At 37.3% G+C, this 15064-nt stretch overlaps 1 protein-coding gene across 1 annotated transcript; it reads left to right on the top strand.

Moving 5' to 3' along the window:
- Window positions 1-876: 876 nt before the first annotated feature.
- Window positions 877-5845, top strand: cyp7a1 (cytochrome P450, family 7, subfamily A, polypeptide 1). Its single transcript, XM_087811414.1, has 8 exons — window positions 877-1022; window positions 1770-2010; window positions 2087-2293; window positions 2387-2581; window positions 2764-2963; window positions 3441-3565; window positions 3787-3965; window positions 4586-5845. The coding sequence occupies exons 1-8, from the start codon at window positions 940-942 to the stop codon at window positions 4886-4888; spliced, it is 1533 nt and encodes a 510-aa protein (XP_087667540.1). The 5' UTR covers window positions 877-939; the 3' UTR covers window positions 4889-5845.
- The last annotated feature ends 9219 nt before the right edge of the window (window positions 5846-15064 follow it).

Raw genomic sequence — 15064 nt, 5'->3', positions numbered from 1 at the left:
ACCATCGAGAGACCAGAGACACCAGAGACGAGGAATTCAAGCAAACAATTGTTGGGGCTCAACAGTGGTGAGAAAAAAAGGAGCAATGGTTTGAACAATAAATGTTTGTAGAAGGGAAAATAAACCTGTCCACTGTCGAGTCAGAGTTTGTTTTACCTCAAATTGTTTAAACATAGTGTTACTGTTTATTTAGGGACTCCCTGTACAAACATAATTTCTGCTATTTGTTGTTTCCTGTACATTAGAACACCAATAGAGAAAATAAACAAATAAAAATGGGGATAAGATAGTGACAGAGAGATAGAGAGACTGAAAAAAAAGGGAGAAAAGGACAGAGCAGAGAGTCCTTGAATATATTTGCCAACGCAGATGTGCTATCATTGTTCAACACTTCAGGTAACAGTGTCCATGGACTCTGGTCAAGGCCATGGACACACACACACACACACATGCACAGGCGCATGCACATACATACACAAACAAACACACACAAACACATACACACACACACAAATCAATGTTGAAGATGAAAATTGTTAGAAGTACATGATATGTTCTCAATAAATGCAATACACGGTAAAACTGGGTCATTTCTGTGTGACGTGTCCTTGAGATTGTTAGTGGTTTAACCTAACGGTCCCTACGATGAACTCCCGAAAGCTGTTCCCCCCCATGACCCTGCATTTAAACAACAAAAAGACAATGAGAACTTTGTTGGACTTTATGTTGACGTAAATCTAAATAAACACAACTGAATGACTGTGTTTCTAAATCACCAGACAAGTGACACCGCCTTCAGTCCAGCCCTGTGCATGTGGGAGGTTGTTATAAAAACCCTGCTGTACGCGTTGTCACATCAACGCCTGGCTTGCACGCACTAGAGAATCGGCGAGCGCACATTCTTTCAGGTCTTCAGCGTACTAGGAGCTCAAGGTCACGATGACATTAAGCATCGCTCTGATCTGGGCCGTGGTTGTGGGTCTCTGCGTCCTCCTCTGGCTGGCTGTTGGGATCCGGCGCAGGTAAAACCATCAGATGTCATTTACCTGGACCTGGTCAAGGATTCTAGCGACAATATGACGACAGATTTTTCCATTTCTTCTTAGTTTTCATGATGATAAAACAACAGGTTACGCAACGAGGCAAATAAGAAAGCGTGTGTTCTCAAAAAAACAAAAGACCTTTTCTATAGATGATTATACCTGTTTGGAATGCTGCTGATTGACTTCTGTTGTTGCCGCGCTAGAAAAAGGTGGAACTATCACAACAAATCATACTACTACTAGTAGTACTAGGTGTTCAAGATCTAAAACGTCTAACTATACAAAATCTGTCCGTTGATGTTAGGTTAGGTTAGGTGGAACTTTATTTAATTTTTTTTTTTCCAATTAGCCACAGCAAATACAGATATTTTTCATAAAAAATAAATAAAAATAAAATAAGAACAAGAACAAAGAGAAATAAAGAGAAAGAACAAGATTGAACAAGATAACAGGTCTTCGTTTTATTCTACATTATCATCGGTTTAATTAATCTTTTCAGGACCTCTTTACCAAAATAACCTAAATGAAATGTAACATTTAAACAATGTGAGCGATTCTGTAATTATTGATGGAAATTAACAAACAAATATTCTTTATTTTTGTACTTGCATAAGTAAAAATAAATATTGTCAGTGTCAACATTTAAACATGTCCTGTTTAAGTTTTATGAATATGTCCACTCAATGTTTCTGTGAAATATCTAAAATGTTCTCGTCACTTGCACAGACTACCTGGCGAGCCTTCTCTTGAAAACGGCCTCATCCCTTACCTGGGCTGTGCTCTGCAATTCGGAGCCAACCCTCTCAAGTTCCTCCGCAGCCGCCAGAAGAAATATGGCCACATTTTCACGTGCAAGATTGCCGGACAGTACATACACTTCCTGTGCGACCCCTTCTCTTACCACTCAGTCATCAGACAGGGTCGACACTTGGACTGGAGAAAGTTCCACTTTGCAACGTCAGTTAAGGTGAGATAAAGTTTATTTTTTTTAAGATTGTAGTTCCTTTATTTAGGACTTAAAAGTGATTGTATTTGGCCTCCAGGCATTTGGCCACGATAGCTTCGACCCTCGCCATGGTCATACCACGGAAAACCTCCATCAAACCTTTCTGAAGACCCTTCAGGGTGAAGCCTTGCCCTCCCTCATAGACTCCATGATGGGCCATCTCCAAGATGTAATGCTTCGGTCTGACACTCTAAATCCCAGCAAAGAGTGGGAAGTGGACGGCATCTTTGCATTCTGCTACAAGGTCAGGAAAAGCACCAACATTTGATAGCAAAAGAAGATGACCACAGACATTTTTTGCATCTTTTAATCTATCTGTTGTGTTTTTGGCGACCAGGTCATGTTTGAGTCTGGATACCTGACTCTTTTTGGCAAGGAGCTCGGGGAGGATAAGTGCCAGGCCCGGCAAGCAGCTCAGAAAGCTTTGGTCCTGAATGCGTTGGAGAATTTCAAAGAGTTTGACAAGATATTTCCAGCACTGGTGGCCGGACTTCCCATCCACGTCTTCAAAAGTGCCTACAGTGCCAGAGAGGTAAGTGCACAGCATCTCCTTATAAACATGAAAACATTATCTATTAAAGCCATTAGGTGTAATGAGGTTATTATCTTTAAAAATGTTTATTATACTATAAAATCTGAAGGGCTTCACAACATCTAAGATTTTTCTTTTCAAAAACTCCTCTAATTTCTTTGACTTTTTCTTCCAATATCCAGAAACTAGCGAAAACCATGAACCCTGAAGATCTGTCAAAAAGGCAGAATGTGTCGGACTTGATCTCGATGCGGATAATTCTCAACGATTCCTTGTCCACCTTCAATGACTTGAGCAAGGCAAGAACTCACGTCGCTCTGCTCTGGGCCTCCCAGGCCAACACTCTGCCTGCAACCTACTGGAGTCTTCTCTACATGATCAGGTACATCATCAGAGCACACATTGACAAGATACACACTCAATGGAACACAAATAGAAGCATAAAAAACTTAAAGAGAGTTTTTTTTTATCTTTAGTCAATTTGTCATCCACAAATCAGACAAAAATTAGTTTAACGTCTTCAGAAATAATAAAAACTGAATGTTCTCAAACTTTTAAATGGTATGTTTGATAGATTTTCTTACATTTTCAGACATGGGCGGTCACATTCCCCCATTTCACAAGTGTAATTATGTTGTTTAGATATGGAGTTAAACGTTTCGAAAGAGTTCTCAAACTACCAGGGGGTCATACTTCGATAAGCAGAAACATCAAACAAAAAAAATTCATGTTCAACGTGTTGAGAGTTGTGAAGAAATTTAAGAAAAGCATCTCAGGGCTTGTCCATTTGTTTTTTTTTTGATGACAATGACTAATACAGCTTTCCACAATGACTGAACAAACCTGTATTTGTTTCCAGGAGTCCTGATGCCCTGAAAGCAGCCAGAAAAGAAGTGAAAATGGTTTTGAATGGCCAAAAGGTGGATCCCAATGGACCCAAAATCAGCCTTTCTCGTGACCAGCTGGATAATATGCCAGTTTTAGGTAAAGTTGTTAACACTATCTTTAACCCTTACCCATACGTTTGGTGAAGGAAAACAATAAATAGAATATGTGCTAGGTTGGTTTGAAAGAGGAAGAAAAAATGTCCTAAACAAAAAAAGGCTTCTGTGGTTGTTTCTAAGTGTTTATAGTAATAATTGAGGTAAAGTGTGGAAGTCTTTGGATTATACATTCTGATTTATTTACATTTTTCTCGTTGACAGAAAGCATCATAAAGGAATCCATGCGTCTTTCTAGTGCTTCTTTAAATGTCCGTGTGGCCAAAGAAGATTTTCTGCTGCATCTTGACAACCAGGAGGCATATAGGATAAGAAAAGATGATGTCATCGCCTTGTATCCCCCCATGCTTCACTATGATCCTGAGATATTTGAGGACCCCTATGTAAGTAGCAGAAGAACTTGAACTGACCATGTTCATGAATGTTGGTCTGATGCTGATGCTATTCCAGTATTACTCTTCAACGGTCACCTCTCTCTGTCATCTTCTCTCCATATAGCTTCCTTAGATTCTCTCCTTTATCTAAAGGCCAAGATAATACTCATCATTATTACGCTGCGCGTCCTATTGCGCAACCAGGATTGCATAACCTAGTCAAACACGTCCAATACACGGCACAGCCTTTCACACAAAAATGAGCCTGAAAATCCTTTTTAGTTGTTTGTACATCAAACAACACACATACTGTATTTATATAAGTTTGGACAATCACTCACCAGCTGTTTTCTTAAGTGGCCCTTGCAAGAATCTAGTTGGACCAGACTGCCAGAACTTCCTCAATGCTTTGTGACAAAGATTCAACTAGGTGCAAAACTTTGTCTGGAGATAAGATTACGCAGACATTGACATGAGACAATTATGTGCTTAATGAAGCAGAAAGAATTCTATTACATAAGATTAATCCTTTTTGGCTTTATTTCCAGTCAATGTGATCCGATTTGAATGATCTCTGTAAATAATACAAGACTTGTATTAAAAGTCTCTTATATCTATGTTGTTTGCAGGAGTACAAGTTCGACCGCTTCTTGGATGAGAAGGGTCAGGAGAAAACCACCTTCTTCCGCAGCGGGCGAAGGCTACGCTACGTCTGCATGCCGTTCGGCTCGGGTGTCACTAAGTGTCCGGGCAGGTTCTTTGCCATGCACGAAATCAAACAGTTTCTGACTTTGACACTGTCGTACTTTGACATGGAGCTACTTGACCCGGCTGTCAAGGTCCCACCACTTGACCAGTCGCGAGCAGGCCTAGGAATCCTGCAGCCCTCTTATGATGTGGACTTTAGATACAAGCTCAAATCAGACTTATAAATGACACTAAATTATGTAGATATTGTACATAGTTTATATTTATATTCCATGCATATGTATATATTTTAATTTCTTTTTTGGTATATTTCACTTTCGCTTGATCATTTGTGTTCAACGCAACAACAGCTTCTTTTGTAAACATGTCCAGAATTTCAGTAACTTGTTCTTTATCAAGACTATGAATCACTATGAAGATAAAATACTTTTGTCAAACAGATGCAGTATATGGTGAAATGTAGAGTGAGGTGATTTTGTTTTTATTGTTTGTACATTTGTTTATTTTACCCCAGTTATTCACCGCAGCTATAAAAGACACAAAATGTACAAACTTAAAATCACACATACCACATATTTGTCTGTCATTTGACAGTACTGATCATCTTCCATCCTTATCTTACTCTTCAGTGTAAACAGATTCTGGTATTTGCTCTCTAAACAAAAACGTCCCTTATTAGAAACTGGATAGACTTATTGCTACACACATTCGCACACTTTGCCACCAGTAATGGCCAATATTTCGAAAGTACCATCCACACGACAACCAAAGGGACATGGTCCAATGAATCCTTGTCAACAAAACAATAATGTCACCAATACTGATCGTAACAGTAGTAAACAAACTTTCATTTTTACTGTTAAAGTTTCTTTTTGTTTTACCTATATTTGTCCACCATTCCCAAATTATTGGGGGATTAACCTGTACAGAAGTTGGGTGTGTGATTCTCAGTGATTTGTTTGATAACAATGCTTTACGCTATAACGTTGATAAGGCAAGGTAAGATAAGCTGTTTACCGACCTCAGAGTTTGCTCAGACAGATTGGAGAGCGCTTCTACTTTTATGAGATGACATGTAGCGATAACGTTCGAGATAAGTAATATGTGCAACTGTGGTTCTCTGTAGACTGTGACCATACCAAAAGTGTGAAAAAACTAATAAACTCAATATTTAAACCAAATCCATGTTTTTGTGCTTTTATTAGTACTATCTCAAACACAATTTAATGGTGACAGTAAAAAAATGAAAAAATAAAGCTGTAAAATAATGAAATATGCTGAAAGAAATTGCATATTATCCTCTGAGAAACAATATTTGACAGCAAGAAAAAACCTCTTTAACAGTGCGACGTAACACTGTCAACATGTGCAGTGGATCAAGCCAGAGACAGGGTTCTAGTGTGTATGCTGTGCAAACAAATAATAAATCAATATTTCTGAACTGGTGTCTGCATGTGTTTCATCTATCAACTAGTTGAACCCTGATTAGAAGACTTCCAAGAATTTCAGCACAAACATGCCCAAAGCCACTTTGTATGTTTGTAACCTTTGCTCTTATCATTGACCGTTAAACCCAGGCATAACTCTTGTCTTGTGGTTGCATCACTTATAAATATATATTTGTATATATACATTCAGAAAATGTTCCACAAAAAAATAATTTTTTTATGGATATTATTATATGTATTATATGGATCATCACTTTATCACTTTATCATTACACAGTAAACATACGTTTCTAGCTTTTTTTTCTTAAAAGGTTTAATATTTAAAAATATACATGTATTTACTACAATGATTTTACCACAATTTATGGTAGGGTTTTGGGGAAATGATTGTGTCAATTCCAAGTATAAGTGAATAAGTGAATAAGTAAAAATAAGTGAATAATAAGTGAAAAGTAATTTGTCTAATTGGACCAGTTAACCATTAACTTTTGCAAAAACACTGTTTCTTTGACAAATTAGAAAATATGTTGTTGTATTTTTTAGTGTTTTTGTTGCTGGTCTGACAGCTTACCCAACTAGTAGAGTCAAGTTTGATCCTTAAATCACATGTGTAGACATCTGCACACAAATTTGATTCATTTTTATTGATTAATATTTATTTCATTGCATCTCAAATTCTACCTAAATTTGATTGTGATGAAAAGTGATCGACCTTGAGGCACTTGGGTGCACAACTGATGGTGTTACATACTGAAGACAAAGCACCTACGAAAACACCCCTCACCCTACTTATTCCCAAATGTTCTTAGCTGTTGTTAGTCTCATAATGGTTGACATCTGATTCTAATATGCAAAATAAAGACCTGATGGTGAAACTAATGACTGCTGTGAAAGTTCAGCTGGCGATCTGGGAAAGGTTCGGTGACATCAGGAAGAGACTGCTGGGACAGACCTATACGAGCTAGATGGCCAAGTAACCAGGATTCAATTGTAACACAATGACTCATGTCAATCTAACTAAGACCACAAAAACATAACCCTTAAGTCTACTAGAGCAGAACAGATAGCCATAGGCATTGAAACGAGAATAACACCAATGCTCAAAATGGTTATTGAGGGAGTCCAAGCAATGACATTGCGCAATTAGACAATTTCATACTTTTCTATTTATTTTTCACCTGTGAAAGGGCCTCTTTTACAACCCAAATTTCCCTACTGTAGGACAAATAAAGGCAAATCTTATCTTAGCACATTAAAATTGGCATGATGGTGTACTGCACCACCTACGGCCTGGGCGCTACTATGGCAATGGAGTTCATTATTCCATCTTCTCAGTGGGGTCGATAGAAGAGAACTGTAGAATATTGGACAGTATCTTCCTCCAAATAGAAGTTACATCGAGGACATGACGACTATAACACTGACAAGCACAAATAACAAAATATGAGGGACATGTATGTCAACATGTTTAGTTTATGTAAAGACTGTGTTTGATGTTTTTAAACAGACATGGATGGATGGATGGATGGATGGATGGATGGACGGACGGACGGATGGATTGATGGATGAATGGATATCATGATTGATCTTAGCTGGGTATTATTTTGTTGTCAAAGAGAGATAACTGTTGTCATTTTTATTGTAATGTGCATATAATTGAGTGCAACTTCTGTTGAAGTCCAGTTGGAAAGAAGTTAATTGTTTCTACATTTGTCCATGTTTTTTAAGACTTTTCTGGTCATTAAGTATATTTTTAGGGGTTGAAATAAGGCTTAGAAAGTTATGTGCAATTGCATGGCTCTTTGTATCTGTGTTGCATGTTTACAGAAAACATTAGTTAACAAGAGCAAGTATTATTTACCCCTGTGTTATCTCAGAGTCAAGGTGACGTAAAGGCACAAAAAGAAATGTGTTTGTGGTATCTCTCTCGACTCACAGTCTTCCTCTCCAAGATGCAGTAAGCCTCTCATCATGACCAGGTTTTAAAGTTATTACTTTATAAAGTTCTCCCCCGTCTAAAATCGAATGAGAATTGTGAATGCGAATGAGAGGCTAAAAAAGTAAAGCCAATTTTGACTGTTCAGAGTGTATAATCTACCCTTGAAATTTAGGCTGCAGATTGAAAGGTCACTATCTGTGGTTGTGTCGTATCATTTCTAAGGAGAAGCAAAACTGTACAACATCTCAACACTTCACTTGGTCAACCCACTGTTCCTGTTTGGACACCTGGTTACTATCCCTGAAACGGGCCCCCGGTGTGAACAGGTCTTGGTTGAATTCCGCCCACTTGCTTCTCTTGTCATCTATGGGCAAAACTTACTTTTGCTTTAAATGTTTTCTTTGATTTGTCTTTAATCATAATGCCGCCCTGCACCACGATGATTTCTTCGGGAGACTCTGTTTACCAAGTATATGTCAGAGCTTAGGAGAAGCTCTTACGTCTAAACTGATTTTAATTTTGAACACTTCAAATGTTCTTCAATTAATAATTGTAATTTTAATCAAGATGCCATTGCACGGCTGCATGCCGCCATCTTGAAATTGGAAATTGGAATAAACACCAATACTTCAGTCATAACTTATGTATTTTCCCACTTTTACACAAAACACAAACAAACACAAAAGGGTTGTTAATGTAGATGTTTTTTATCATGTAGGTTTACTTTTGCCAAGGTAACATTTCATAGTATTTATTCTACTGGCGATCTGTTTCATGCCCTATAACATTTGAATCCTGGTTGGACCAAAGACTGGTTTCATAAATATGACTGATTATGATGAAAAGGTTGGTATCCAGGTCGATAAAACAAGCCTTAACAAACAGTTCAGCAGTAAAACATTAATGAATTATATCACTCTCACAAATTCATGTAATGTCCTGTTGCGGGGTAACAACCGGACAGAGCATTTATTTCCAAATATTTACTCTTCGCTGCATCACTAAATATACACTGAAGGTGGTTTGATAATGTAATACTTAAGTTCAAAGTTCTGATAATCCCTGCAACTTTAATTTTTTACCAGACCTAATAGCACGGCAGGTCTTTTCCTATAGATATACCAGGTCAATATTTGCTCCCCCATTTCAACCAGTGTGTTCAGGACTAAAGTGCCTTAATCCTGTTTTACAATTTTTAATATTTTTGTTGTCTTTAATCAAAACGAAAGAACAATTAAAATAAATAAATAACGTGTAACAGTACAATGCACTGTGACAATGTCCTCCATGGCATCTTGGTCAACACACGCACAGCACAGTAGCGAGTGAGATGTCTACAGTTGAAAATGAAATCATTATAATCCGAAAGATGCAGGACAATTTCAGAAATCAAATTTGTGTGATCCTGAATGGAGAAACAGGCTTTCCACTGCCTCAATGTAGGGAAAATAAAATAAAATAAAGCATCTGCTTTAGAATCCTTATTGTTTTTGTTTTTTTAATTGACACTCCTTAGTCGGAAAAGGATTGAATGTTCTGTCTAGGTTGGAGGTTTTCTAGTGGGGGAAAGATGGAGTTTGAGATCCGCAGGCAAATCAGTTCACCATTTTCAGTAATGAATTCTCTGCATCAGTTTATTGTGGTAAAGAAAACCATTGCTAAAAAGAAAAGCTCTTGATATACTGATATATTGACAGATAGATCAGGCTTATTAACAGTTATGTACAGACTCATTAATGGTTAAGAACTTTGACAGTGACTGAAATAACATGGTTGTAGATTTCATCAACGCAAATGGGTTTTTCTGGACAAGGTGTCTAGACGGCCTCTCAAGATGAAGTGAAGAGCTCAGTCGTTCAGCGGAGACTCTGGTACTGCTGTTAAAGTCACTTTTTAGGATGAATCCTCCCGTTGACACATCCAAATGGGACAGAACGGAAATTAAGAACGTGTGTTGTATAACAATTAAATAAATCAATTGTTAAAAATGTTGAGTGAAACTCAAACTACATATGTTTGTATGTATTTTTCTGTGTATTTCTGTAAAAAACATCTCTGTGACCAGAGCTGGCCTTGACTTCACAATATTATCAGGAGCACACAACAACTCTGTCTGAGGTAAGATCCTGTTGTTCGGTGTGGGTCAACTGCTTGTGTCAGGGGGTTACTAGCGGGTACCAAGAGTCAAAATATTTTCTGAGGTTACATGAGTTCATGTAGCATGCAAGGGAGAAACAGATTGAATTATTTTGCGTGTTTTTATTCTATTTACCAAAAACAACCGATTTAGTTACTTTCCATTCGGGATGCTAAAGTAGCACAGAAAGGTTTAACTTGTTTTTGTTTAATGAGTTTTGAAAATGTATTCATTATTTAAAAAATTTGATTTATAAAATGCGCTTCATATTTAGTGAACATAAATAAAGGGATTTACTAGTAGATTAGAACAGAATAGTCACAGTATTGACTATGCAAAATTAACTTAAACAGAGTTGTGAATAATTTCTGCATTTTCAACTTTCAAATCCTGACAAAATAGATAAATTAAGAACAATCTACACACATATCTGATGTGAATACATTAAACGTTGCGCTCCTATAAATTGTATAAAGGGATCACTTTATATTTTCTATATTTTTGCATTGTAATTATTCTTTAAATATAAAGGCATTGTCTGGGCTACCATTAAGACATGGTGCCGTCCATTTATCTCCCTTGTGTCAGTCAACACTAACACACTTCCTTTTAAAAAAAATGTTCTACTTTACTCTTCCTTCTCTTTTCTCTCCATCCCTGTCATTTGTACACTGTGTTTGGCTTTACATTTTCAGGATTGAACTCACAGCCCTGGAGCAGGAATGACTAAGACTATCAAGAGAAAAGATAACAAACAGACTCATTGTTTTTTTTTTGGTGTATTTTGTGATCATTGCTTGTTGGTAAACATGAACCTACGTACACTGACCACTGCAGGGAAACATCCGTCATTATTTGTTCTCTAATAGCGAGTGACACATAAAGATGTACATTGAGTTATTTTAGGGTGGCCGTGGCAAATCCTTTTTCAAAGATATTATAGTTCTAAGACAGCATTACCCAGTCAGACATGCAAATGGATTTTAACTACCTTTATTTCTGTGGCTACTTTATACTAAATTATTATTTTTTTATTCATTAAGGCACAGCACAGCATCTCACCTGATCTTTATCATATGGACATCTGGGGATTTAGTTTACCGTGGAATCATTTGGGAGGTTATACAGGAAGTTAGACTTACATTTATTTCAAACTTTTAGGGAAATTTAACAACATACTTTCTGTTAATCAAATGTTGTTGGTGTCGGTGTCACGATTCTGATTTCTAGCTCTCTGGGTTTTCCCCTGCTTCGTCCGTGTCCTGGTAATCGTTTCAACCTTTTTTTCCATGATTGAAAATTTTCGCTTCTGCTGTGATTTGTGTTTTCTTGTTTCTGAACAATGGCCTGGTTATATTGTGCCTGCTGCCCAATCATCTTTGGATTGACTTCATGTGGTGTCGTCCCTCTGGTACTGAACTTCTGTCTGTCTTGACTTAGCCGCCTGCTACCGTCCCTTGTTTTTTAATTGTTAGTAGGACCGCCAAGGTTTAGTAAACCTAAAGACGGAATTAGTTCTGAGTCCTTTGAGTCTCAATTGGGTACATAAACCATTTATTAAACCCCGGGGTTTGATTTTCATGCGAGAGGTCCTGGGTTCAAAGTCTGGAGAAGCCTCAGATGAGCCCAATGAGCTAACACAAAAGCTGACCTCACCCAGTCTACAATTCAGTAAACCTCCAAATCACAGGCTGTACCAGGAACCAATTCTACCGTGTTGTGTCTGTAACATACCTGCCCCTCTAAGTATCTGGCTGTATCTGGCTGTGAACGGCAGTTGAAGGCAATTTGACAAGTGCATGACAAGCCAAAAAAAACGAGATAAGTCTGGCGCGTCAGAAATAAGTAAACACATTTGTACAAAAGACTAGAGCAACCTCAGCAAAGGTTGAAACCACGAGGTTAAACAAGAGCATGCATTGCCTGTTTGAAAAGGCTTCAACCAGTAGAAAGGCTTATTAAAAAAAACTCCACGTGGATCTTTTGCTGCTGCAATTGATATTGTTTTTTTTTTATTAAGAATGGAATGTACCTACTGCAACACTTGGGGTTGTAATTAGGCAATCACGGTCTCTATTAAAGAGATCATTATCATAACTGTATTACAAATATCTTCCATGTTAAGGGTTCTCATGGTCTAGTGCCAAGATTCACATCTTTTTTTACAGACTTGCAGGCTAAAACTTCCCAATCTCTATTGGCTGACTCACAGCTAACAATAAACCCTTGTTTCCTCTGAAAGAAGCTATTGTTGACCAAAGATGTTGTACTTTTTGTATCACCAGAGAGATGTCTAAGAATTGCGACACTAAATAACGACCATGTAATGAATCATTTAGATGTTAAAGATCTTAACAATCGTCATTTTGGACAAAGATGAAGGTGATAACCAAGTACCGGTCTCACATGTTTTTAACTCTAAAAAGGAATAAATTACTCAAAAAAAAAAAAAAACTTTGTCGGCATGTCGGTGAGTAGAGAATAAGTGAAATTTGAATTTTGCGCAAACTATTCCTTTAATGATATCAGAAGGTGTTTTTGTCCAGTGTCCTCTGTGCTTTGATGTCTGCTTGAGTTTTGTCCTGTAAAAGTTTTAAAATCGAATGTGATTTGAGAAGAGTCGAGGGAGCTTGGGCATCTGATAAGAATGCGTCCAGGACACCGGGCTGGTGAGGTGTACAGGGCATGTCCCATTGGTAGACTTTAGACTTTAGACTTAGACTTTCTTTTATTGTCATTTCACAGAAAACACAGCAGTGAAACTGGCAACGAAATGTTGTTGCTTGGCAACCGTTAAAAACACAGCAGAGTGAATGTATATATAAAAAGTATAAATATAAATAAGTTAAAAATAGTGCAATATGTTATAAATAGCATAAATACATATATTTATTATATTTTAAATAGTGCATAGCTCAAGTCATATTTCATTCAGCAGTCTGATGGCCAGAGGAAAGAAGCTGTTTCTCAATCTTTCTGTTCTACAGCGGATGCTGCGGAACCTTCTGCCAGACGCCAGGAGAGAGAACAGTCCATAGAGGTCATAGAGACCCAGGTCATGCTGGAGCGACTATGTCACTCAGCTGGTCTGGGAACTCCTTGGGGTCCCCCTGGGAAGAGCTAGGTGATGTAGTTGGGGCCTTGTTTTGACCCTTGACCTGAACCTTGATAAGTGGAAGAAAACAAAATTAAACTAAACAAATCTTGTCAAATTAAGTAGAAGAATTCACATTTATCCGATCCTTAAAACTCTTCACTGGCTTCCAGTTTCTTTCAGGATCAACTTTAAAATTCTGGTTCTTACTTTCAAATCTATTCATGGTCAGGCTCCTCCTTACATCACTGATCTGATCCAGTTTTACACCCCAGCTCGGGCTCTGAGGTCTGTGGATCAGAATCTACTGATGGTTCCTCGCACACGGTTCAGGACCAGAGGAGAGAAATCCTTCCAGGCTGTTGCTACTAAGCTTTGGAACGATCTTCCTCTCTTTGCACTTGATGGATCTACTGACTCCTTCAAGAAACATCTTAAGACGTTTTTATTTTATTATTATTATTCAGGCTTTTCCTTGATTTTCTGGAACTCCTGTTGTGTTATCAGTTTTATCTTGCACTTTAAAGTATATACTTTATTGAATATTGTTTTGATTGTTAAAGCGCTTTGTGATCCTGGTCTGGAAAAGCGCTATATAAATAAAAATTACTTACTTACTTACTTACATGCTAGAGTGTGCCTATTTCACCTTGAGACAGTTTTCATTGTGTCCTTCTTCTCTACTTAGACATTTTCTTTCCTTAAAAGTAAACATTTTAAAATCAATGATCCTTATTTTAATAAAATGTTATACATTTACTTGTTAAATATAATATAACATAAATATAATTAAATAAGGGGTGAGTATTGAGAAGTATTTTGCGATTACAATATTATACTTGGATTATGATTGGATAGTATTGTGTTATACCGCAATATTGTGATGTATTGAGATATTCTGCACAGAAGCAAACCCACAATATTACTCAAAATGGAAACAATACACCAAGAAAACCATCACAATATGTGTTTTGTAAACTTGTGATGGGCTGATGAAGATAATGAAGCAGTACCATCATTTTGCATGTCCAGTACATCCTTAGAAGTTTCGTTGAAATATTTGCTTAAAGATTATACGGCAAAGATTGCCATCTAGTGGACTTTATAAATGAGGACTGCACCACAGAAGTGTCCAAGAGGTGTCCAACTTAGGAGGGACCTGGGAGCAGACCCGGAAAATGTTGGAGGGGCTTTGTCTCCAGCATGCATTGGGAATGCATCAGGATTCTACTGGAGGAGCTTGTAAATGTTTCTGGAAAGAATAAAGTCTAGGCCATGACCAACCATAACAAACCTGATTTAAGCAAAGGACGATGGATAGGAAATTCCACATCCACATAATTAAATACTCAAAATTTCCATCATTTATTTTATTGAAATTAATGTTAAAATCGTTTTTGTTTCATCTTGCTTCTGTAGGGAGGCCCAGCCTTGGAGCAAGCGGTATGGCCATCTACGTATTATTATAGTTATTATTGTTTTTATCATTATTATAATTATTATGTTTGCTGTTTTGTTAAAGAAACACTCTTACTTTAAAAGTAACCTAAATTAATGTTAAACACAACTCTCCTGACTCACTCACATCTTTCAAATGTTGAAGTCTTCCACTCCAAGATGTAGTAAGTCTCTCATCATGATAATGTTTTGAAGTTTTTACTTTATAAGGTTGTCTGAAATCTCAGCAAACGAGAGGTTACAAGAGTCCATTATGACGTATAATGGCTTTACTTCTCCTCCAGCCAGCTGTAATAACCTCCCGCTTTGTTTATATTGTATTTT

Source organism: Callionymus lyra, chromosome 16 (assembly GCF_982586985.1).
Source record: "Callionymus lyra chromosome 16, fCalLyr1.hap1.1, whole genome shotgun sequence".
In the NCBI taxonomy this organism is placed as follows: domain Eukaryota; kingdom Metazoa; phylum Chordata; class Actinopteri; order Syngnathiformes; family Callionymidae; genus Callionymus; species Callionymus lyra.
This window is presented reverse-complemented; position numbering and strand designations above follow the sequence as displayed.

Excerpts from the sequence above, each read along its gene's own strand:
- cyp7a1 (XM_087811414.1), top strand. The coding sequence starts at position 940 with ATGACATTAAGCATCGCTCTGATCTGGGCCGTGGTTGTGGGTCTCTGC. Across the intron at positions 2,011-2,086 it reads ACTTTGCAACGTCAGTTAAG|GCATTTGGCCACGATAGCTT; the intron begins GTGAGATAAAGT and ends TTTGGCCTCCAG. Across the intron at positions 3,566-3,786 it reads GGATAATATGCCAGTTTTAG|AAAGCATCATAAAGGAATCC; the intron begins GTAAAGTTGTTA and ends TCTCGTTGACAG.